Source organism: Syngnathus acus, chromosome 22, assembly GCF_901709675.1.
Source record: "Syngnathus acus chromosome 22, fSynAcu1.2, whole genome shotgun sequence".
Taxonomy (NCBI): Eukaryota; Metazoa; Chordata; class Actinopteri; order Syngnathiformes; family Syngnathidae; genus Syngnathus; species Syngnathus acus.
This window is the reverse complement of record NC_051106.1, coordinates 4,066,809-4,075,904: the sequence shown is the minus strand read 5'-3', so window position 1 is coordinate 4,075,904 and position 9,096 is coordinate 4,066,809. Positions and strand designations below refer to the sequence as shown.

Genomic DNA, 9,096 nt, shown 5'->3' with positions numbered 1-9,096 from the left:
TGACTTGTGCTTGGCGCTTAATGGTGCATTCGAAGAAGGGGGGAAGTCGGATTGATCCCACTCGGATTGTCTCGGTTCAAGGTCTCAAAGCGTTTGGAGAATGTAAACAACAAAGATGGCTGATTCAGATCAAATGTTTGCTCAGGTTCAACACAATTATGACGTATCCATTTCACCAAACAATTTCATGCAGGGATGTAACGGCGTCAAATAAATCCAATTAAGGTAATAAATAAATAAATCTACTGGAGCAGGGGCGCTTGGAAAATATATGACAAGGAAAATATTGATCTGTGTATCTGCCAATATAATTGCATATCAACAATGTAAAGGGAATCGATAGGTTTAGATATTTCTTATATCGGGCTCTGGATGCAAATAAATTATCCAAGGTAATGAACAAAAACACCACTCACCTTACATTACTGTGTGCATGAGTTCATGCTCCCGAGTGTGTATGGTGAAAAGCAGGATCACAGTGCTTAAGAAGGATTGGCAAATGTCATCTGCTGGAACAAATTATTTTTATTGGCTTACTGCCGAGGAACTGTTTGAACAAGAAAACAATTTATCTCAACGTTAAACCTACGCAGAGATATGTTCAAAGAACATGTACAAACCAATAATTGTTTTTAATTTTCCTACAGCTTCACAGTCCCGCTGGTAAATAAGTCTTGAACTACAACTAAAATTGAAATAAAATATAAAAAAGAAAAATGTGCAAATGCAGCACATCAGTTGTTGAGGAGAAGGGGAGGATGCAGCTCAAAGAGAACTCCTCTTGTTTGTCCCGTTCTGACCTCAGCTACATCAATTTTGAGTGACGGATCAACCTGTTGAAACAAAGCACACAAGGTACATAAACTGCAGCATACTACAACATACTCAATAATCCATCTCAGAAGATAAATTAATAAAAGTGACCTTCATACCTGGTTCCATTTTCCTGCTTTTTTAAAGTAGACTGGAGTGACAACTTCCCTCGGAGGTGACTTGGTGAACAATCTGAATGAAATGGTAACCAATGTCTGTTCTCATCCTACAAGTAAAATTCTGACAAATATGCAGGAGTGTGGTTCGGACCTAATGAGACATTCACGACATTCCTCCTGGAACTGCCCTATCTTGTCGGACGGTAAGTGCAGGTTGCCACCCGGTCCTTCACACGCCAGGTGATTGATTGCCATTCGCAAAGCATTTATCTGAAGACACCCGAGCGACAAACGAGTCAAATAGTTGAAAAAGCAAACACGGCCGAAAGTCTCCATAGTTATGTGGTCGTTTTTGAATGAATTTAATGTATTAAAAAAATAGCTTCGCCATTACCTCAGTGATGTCTTCGATATCAAACTTCACATCAAAGGCCAATTCAATGTCATGGTCGGGCAGGATGGCTTTTTTTGTTTTGTTGTTCCAGCCCAGACCACAGAGTGCGCCGGTGTAGCGAGTCCTCTCTTCATCAGTGCTAAAAAAGGAAACGGAAAGAAACTGAAACGAGTACAGTAAATCCCTCTCCATCGAGGCTACTAGCTTCACGGTCCCGTTAATTCACAGATATTTCTTATATGGTTGAAAAGCTCCTATGTGGTACTGAATCTTGTCTATTCTGGGTATAATTCTATTAATAATCCTATTCTATTCTATTGCTATGGTTATGTACATGTGAAACTAACCGTAACTCCATGATGGGGGTGAACAGCATGGTAAGAATGGCGGGTAGTTCAGGAATGTCTGGCATGAGGGAGGTGTCTCCTAGCGAAATGCTACCTGCAACACAACATTGTAATACCTTTCTTAAACACTAGATGGTGCGCAATACATGTTATAAAGCCCAAACTGAATTTTGAGGCAATGCTTGGAGTTCCCTGGCACCTGAGGTTTTGATGAACACGCTCCCAGCAACCAGCATTCTCTGGTGCTTGTGGTGAGGATTTTCAGTCAGAACCACACCGTTGACGCTGGAATTTTCGATGGTCACAGTCCTGGGAAAAAGACACAGCTCATTATTTAGCAGAGGCAATAACTCCTGGACTTGTGCCGTCGGGCATGAGAAGCTTACTGAATGTTCTTATTGTGGAACATGGAGTGGAACTGGCATTTGTAAGGACTGCTTGGTCCATGCAGACGAACCTGGGGGAAAAACAATACGTGTTGATACATATTTGTTGCAGTGATTCAGTAGCCTCAAAATCTACTCATCGCTGTGCCGGCGATTGGCCATTGCCCTGAAGGTGTAAATTGTACATGGAAAAATAATTTTTTTTAGATCTTGGGTTGAGCCCCCTACTTTTATTTTACCTTTGTCTTGGAATAAGTCGGGCAGCTCTTGGAAAAGCGAGAGAGGAGGCAGTCGATGAGCTGCTTGTCATCTTTCTGGCGGTCTTTCCAGGAGCTGCTGCTAGCATTACGGACATACATGCCAGTTTCGATGTCTTTGTACATAGAAACCAGCACCTCATGGTTTTGCTGCAAGGCAAAGAAACCCCATTCGTAGTGGAAAAAACAGTATCTGAAAACATTTATTGGATCTACAATTAATTACAGGAATCCAACATGCAACCCAAGACTGAGTTGTTGGATCCCCTCTTTTACCTTAGAGTCAAAGCTTTCTTCAGCACGAATAGCGTGGCCTCCCTCCACAAAGATGTCGACTATGCTTTTGTTTGTGGTACCAGAGCTGATGAGAAGCTGCACACGCATCACATCGTGGAGAACAGAGTACAGCGACACAACCACACAGTGGTCTTTCACCAGCGCTATGAATTGATGACGGGCATGGCTGCTCCACTGGTTGCCGTATATGATGGACTCTGCTGACGGACGCATTTCAATCACTTGGAACTCCTGAGCCTGAGAAAAGGAGAAGAGCATTTGTCGTTTTGTTAATTGGCAAGTTGGAAAGTGAGAAGTTGAGTGGTAAGTCATGGTGTTAGTACCTGGAAGGGCTGACCCTGGAGGTCAGATGGGAGCTCCCTCAGACTGTTGCACTGGACAGACAGTGTGTTACCAAAGTCCAAGAAGAACACCTGAAGAAGAAAAACATTCTTTGCTTGGCTGTGCTTTCATGTTGAACTTGGAATATAATGAGTTGAGCATGATGGATTAGCATGACCACAACCTTGAGATGGCAAGGACTGTAAAAGTGTGATACATTGATGATTGATGAGGCGAGCCATAAATCTATTTTTACCCCACCTATGCATATTAAGATGACTGGTGAGTGGAGTGGACTTATACCTGCTGATTTTGCCATACTACTAATTCACCGCCTGGTCCAAAACATTATTGTGAGAAAATGTCACCCGCACCCACCTCCACTGTGTTTCCACGAATGTGCTGGATCTGGGCCCGATAGTAGAGGATCTGGTCGTTTACCTCAGAGTAAGGCGCCAGGCAAAAGAAATTAGGATAGAGCGACCCAGTCACAGGCTCAAGAGTGCGCTTGTTGATCTCTCTTGTCAATTGGCGTTGCTTCTCCACACTAGCTTCATCTGCCTGGAATCCCCAGAAATGACCCACATCCACCACCTGCAGCAAACAAATGACCGTATTGAGACAACCCCAATGCGGTTGGAATATCACGATGGGGAAAAAATGCAGACCTTTGTGACGTTCACCATGAAACAGAGGCTGGCTGGCAGTTTGTCTGGGTCAAGGGTGCTGCTCACCACTCCCACTGGAAGGACTGATTGGCTCTGTAAGTCAACTTTCACCCTATACACAGAAAGCATGTCTGTGTTATCGTGCTGTCACTTGCACAAAACGCGTGTTCTAAAACCGCCTAACATGCATCATCTCAATTTTATCAAAACAAATTTTCCAGGTTATTTCTTGAAACACTTGAACAGAGCTATACCGTGTGTATTTCAAATGAGTTATTTGTCTGTTCCCGACAGAGGCTTCGATATGCTCTATGGGGTAGACAGAAAGCTCCAGGGCAGTTTTCTGCTGGGCCAGGAGGAGGGAGACCGACAGCTCGGGCAGGGTTGCAGAGTCCTGTGATGTCTTGTAGAATTCCACATATGCTCTGTGCACACAAATAAACACAAATAACATTTGTGATCAGTGATAGTGTTGGCTCTATTAAAAGGAAAAAAGAAATATATATATTTTTTTTTTTCTTTTTTTTTTTCTTCCCCTTACCTGGAGCACTCAAAGGCAATGGCTTTGACTTGCCCACATTGGCGGAACAGGGCGAGCAGCTGCTTGTAGTAAAGGAAACTGTAGGGTGGGAGGCTTCTCACCTGGGAATGACATGTTCATGTTTATGTTATGTACATTGAGCCGATTTAAGATTGGCTCTAGCAATGAGACAACAACTGATGCAAGAACATTGACTGGTCAACATGTTCTTATATTAGTCTAAATTTTGAGGTGACTTCCCCTGAAATAGAAAAATGTGATCATTCTGGACCTGAACAGTAAGAAAACAATATTTGATGACATACCATCACTGTCGTTTTGGGGTTTAAGCCATTCAACTCTCTGGAAGCTAAATCATCATCAATGTCCCCCTGCACAAAGTAGTTGGGGTAGTAGGCACCAGCAATGACGACCTGCAAAAGGAATAATGACTTGTAACTATTTTTTTTTTATTATTAGCATAAAATTGCTAGCAGGAAAATATGTCCTCGAAGCAATAAAGTTCATGACAAACCTGAAGAATAAAGTTCTCTGTGTGCATGCTGGTGTGGTCAGAGGGCCGGGTGTTTTCCGGCACATGCATGTTGAACACTTTCACACGTTCCTTCAGATCTGAATAAAGCTCTGCAACCTAGATAGAGGACATAGGGAGACTGGTTGATATTGTTGCGACTTGCAACTTGTCCCATCAGAGGGGAGACACTCGGATGAGGACTGAATCCTTTTATAAAGGTACCTCTCGGATCCTCTTGATCTGTATGAAGTTCTCTCTTCCCCAAATCAGTGCATCCTGAGGATAGAAGATAATCACACAGAATAGTAGGGTTGTTAACAGTTTTAAAAGTCTGCTTAGGTGGCCTCGATTAAAATAAATAAATCAACATGTCATTTCATGTTAGGTTCTTCACTGCACCTTCAGCTCCCTCATCTGTCCTTTCTCTTTGAAGGAGTTCCATGCCTAACAATTGAGAATGAAGGAGAAAACGGCAGCCTTGAGCAAATCCCTGAAAATTCACAAAATGTTTTGATGTTTTTGACATGTTAGCATTACCTTAAAGGTGTTGAGAAATGCTATGGAATCACTTTGGCTGCCTTGGGCAAAAGCCAGCTTGCTCCTAGAATGCAAATAGTCAGATGGCAGAATATTAATTTCAAGTGAAATCCAGGCTTCATCTGTGGCGAAGTGACATATGTAATAGATGTCAAATTTCTGCCTGATCTAGATGTGACTCACCTTTGGCCGGCAACTTGCTGCATTGAAGGTATGGCAAAGAAAGTCTTCATAGAGCTGCAAGCAGCTGAGAATGGAAGTGCTGGTTAGTACAGTTGGTGTAAAAAGCACATTTTATTTGGATAACTGATGCCTTTAATACTATATTAAAGATGTGGACATGCTGACCTATGATGAGACACTCATCTAAACAACCGAAGATGTGACCGAGGACAATCATCTTGCCAAGGTATATGTCAACAGGTAAGTGGGCCACCACTCGGCCCAGGAATGTCAGCTCCCCATCTCCATTTAGACATTTACCATCCTGTTTAGCAGACAGGGCCCCCATCTGCAGAGCAAAAAAGAACAACGTAGTCATGACTGTGTTCTAAATAAGCAAGCGTATTTTTATTTTTTGTTTTGCTTAAAGCAATGAACATTTTTGACATCCTCAATTTTTCAGGTTAGTGGTTTATTAGCATTTGGTTCGTCAATTTAGGCTAGCTACCTCTTTCAGTTGGAGCACTGTCCTCGTAATCTCCTTGAGGTTGGGGGGTGAGGGAGCTGTTGAAAGGAGGGATCGAGGGTCTCCCATGTCCAGCAGCTTCACCTTCAGCAATATTTTGGACAGCGGGGCAATCTGGGAGGGCACAAAAGGATGAACACCATAAGGACGTCATGACCGATTTTAAGTAGAGCAGCTACATACCACCATTTGAGGGATCATGTAGTCTGGGATTTCATTCTTCCAGAAGTTTTTGCTGACGAGGCGGTAGCAATAGCCCTTGGAAACTCGACCCGCCCTTCCTGGAAGAAAAGAAGATGAGAGTTATATCACATACTTTACCGTATTTAAAATATTTGTGTTGTACCTCTACGTTGGTTGCAGTTGGTCTTTGACGCCCATGTGAGACACAGAGACTGATAATTGGTTTCTTTGTCACAAACCAACTGACGCGCCAAGCAGAAATCAATAACTGCACAAAAAGGAAAAAAACGATCGAAACGCATCTTGGATTAAAAGAAATACTTTGTAATACTTCCTTAAAGTGTTTACAAAAAAGAAAATAGCCAACCATATTTGACATCAGTCACAGTCACTGAACTTTCTGCAATGTTGGTTGAAAGGATGACCTGCAAATGTCAGAACAACATTAGACTAGTGAACTAACAAAGAAAGATTAATGAAGCATGAAACAATTTTACCTTCCTGTATCCTGGCACAGGAGACAGGAAGACACCAAATTGCTCCTCCATTGTCACAGTGGAGTGGAGGGCAAAAACCTGCAACCTAAAATCACAAGGGCGTCAAAGCTTCTTAAATAGGGATAAAGAGACAAAGATTCGCTGCATGCTATAGTCTAACTCTAAAACGTGGAAAACATGAAATGAAGTACAAAATAATTCATTTGGTAATGTAAAAAAAAAACCTCTTGTGGACTAGTGTGGTCAGGGCTTCTTGCATATGTCTTATCTCGAACAATCCGGGGAGGAAAACAAGGACACTGCCTCTCTCTGCAAAATGTACGGTGCCTTCCATCTCTGCATCACTGTTAACACACAAGCAGACAGACTCCAACTCTTGGTCCAAATTCAGGGCTATCAAAATGCTGTTTTACTGCTACGAAGACTCTTCACCTGGCAGCCTCGCTCTCCATCTTGTCAAAGTTCTCAATGAGGCAGATGGCGACGTGGTACATCTCAGGTGAAATATAGGGATCGTCCAAACATGCCGAATTCAGCTGGGCAAAAGAAAGATGACAACATGTGATGAAAAAAAATTCCTAGGAAAGCATCAGCAGTATTTCACGATGTCCCGTACATTAGTTGGCCACAAGTCCTGCAGGTCATCCAGGTAAAAGTCCTCAATGACGTAAGGTGTCCCCTCCACCTCAAACACATAAGCTGAGCTCATTTTTCCACCAACAGGGGTGCTGAAGTACTCTGCAAATTGTTTGCAGTTGAAGGTGGCTGACATGAGGATTATCTGGGACAAAATAGCGACTGTTAAGGACACCTCCATAACCTTGCGGAAAGAATTCCACGGATTTGATTTACCTTCACATAACGGGAGTTGGTGTTAAGAAGTCTTCTCACGATCAGCAAGACAAAGTCCATCTCGTCAGTGCGCTCGTGAACCTTCAGCAAGAGTTGTTTATTTGTCCAAATGACTCAAAGATTGTGATCATTTCAATTTGGATATGTTGATATGCACCTCATCAATGAAAATATGAGTGTACTCTGTAAGGGTTTTGGCAGCAACCAGTTTTTCCAGCAGCACTCCTGTTGTCACATAGAGCAGTCGGGTGTGCTCAGTAGCTGTCTTCTCCAGTCCAACCTAAAATGAAGATATAAAATCACAATCACTATTTATTAATTGGATGATCTTCAATTATGTCCATCCGATTTGTGCCACACGACAGACGCTGCCCAACGTGACGCACAGAGAGGAATCATTTGTGCTCTACACACAAAGGGCGGACGGAAACAAAAACTTGAGAACAAATCCACAGCCGCAGGGGAATACTTTTTAGAAGAGAGCTTTCCATTCAAGGAGAGCATTACTTGAACTAAACAAGGATGGAATGGAGGCTTAACTCCTTCAAGCAAAATGGAATCTTTTGGCGAAGTGCACAAACTCAACATTAATGTCTTGAGATAGCGACAAGGCTTTTGACTGCGTGCCCTAATTTTTCAAAGATGCACCTAAAAAATTCTAATATATCTATGCACCAACCTGATATCCAACCAGACTACCACAGGTGCATTTTCTCTGAGAGGCGACCCATCTCGCAATACTGGTGGCGCCGAGTTTGCGCGGTTGCGTGACAATAATGTTGCAAGAGGCATTTTTGTCATTGTAGTGGTCCAGAATGTACTGTGGCAGCTGCGAGGTCTTGCCACTGCCTGTGGCTCCTCGAATAATCACGACGGAGTTGTTTTCTATGAGAGAAATCAGCTGGAAAGGGGACACACAAGCACGCACACATGGGACTTTATTATTGTGAATTTAAAAAGAGCAAATTGATCATTTGATAAATGCCAGGCCAAAGTGGTAAGTGCAGTACAAAACATGGGAATTTAAAATGAAGAGGATAAAAACTCCAAACGTGAACGAGGTCACCCAAAGCTCTGAAGAAAATGGACTCTACAGTTTACCTCCTGTTTGCTTTTGGCGATGGGGAAGCTGGGCTGGTAGCAGCTCGCAAGTGGCGGACAGGTTTCTAAGGATACGGAAAGTAAAGCATGGCGTTGTTTATTGCTTATGACGAAGAAAAAAAAAAAGGAATATTTTATTATGTGAAGTTACAACCGGATAGAACTTTTCATACTCACTTGGGCGAACATCTTTTGTCTTGTTCGCACTTTTCAGGTTGTCGTGATCTGGAACCGTTTCTGGACTGGTGGGAAACATTTGGAAGAATTTACAGATATGAAAAAGCTCATGGATCGTTTGATCAATTTGCCATTACTTGAATAAGAAATTATAAAGCATCATTCACTAGACAAGAATTTAAATGCCATTTGATGTTCCATTTAATGCTCCAACGCACTGTTGTGGTCATGACATTTGGGGAGTGACACTGAATCAAGCAAGCTCATTTGGCATTTAGCCAAAATAGATCTCACGCCGACTGCTCCAATCTACTGTATATTAAACATAGCATCATTTATTTCAGCTCCCCTCATCTTTGCTTTGGTCAGCGCTGTAGCCTTTGCCCTCCCTTGCCACTGGCAAG

At 42.5% G+C, this 9,096-nt stretch overlaps 1 protein-coding gene across 1 annotated transcript; it reads right to left on the bottom strand.

Moving 5' to 3' along the window:
• Window positions 1-99: 99 nt before the first annotated feature.
• Window positions 100-8,574, bottom strand: tdrd9 (tudor domain containing 9). Its single transcript, XM_037240647.1, has 33 exons — window positions 8,516-8,574; window positions 8,094-8,315; window positions 7,572-7,694; window positions 7,415-7,495; window positions 7,179-7,343; window positions 6,995-7,098; window positions 6,787-6,906; window positions 6,563-6,647; window positions 6,433-6,490; window positions 6,229-6,333; window positions 6,066-6,163; window positions 5,865-5,996; window positions 5,543-5,705; window positions 5,378-5,441; window positions 5,195-5,258; window positions 5,057-5,101; window positions 4,880-4,933; window positions 4,658-4,774; window positions 4,449-4,556; window positions 4,144-4,244; window positions 3,857-4,027; window positions 3,603-3,714; window positions 3,313-3,528; window positions 2,937-3,026; window positions 2,593-2,850; window positions 2,299-2,466; window positions 2,060-2,130; window positions 1,873-1,982; window positions 1,674-1,767; window positions 1,327-1,465; window positions 1,084-1,202; window positions 933-1,005; window positions 100-833 (listed from the first exon to the last, which is right to left on the bottom strand). Exons 4-33 carry the CDS (start codon window positions 7,472-7,474, stop codon window positions 735-737), a joined length of 3,363 nt encoding a protein of 1,120 aa, XP_037096542.1. The 5' UTR covers window positions 7,475-7,495; window positions 7,572-7,694; window positions 8,094-8,315; window positions 8,516-8,574; the 3' UTR covers window positions 100-734.
• Between the last annotated feature and the right edge of the window lie 522 nt (window positions 8,575-9,096).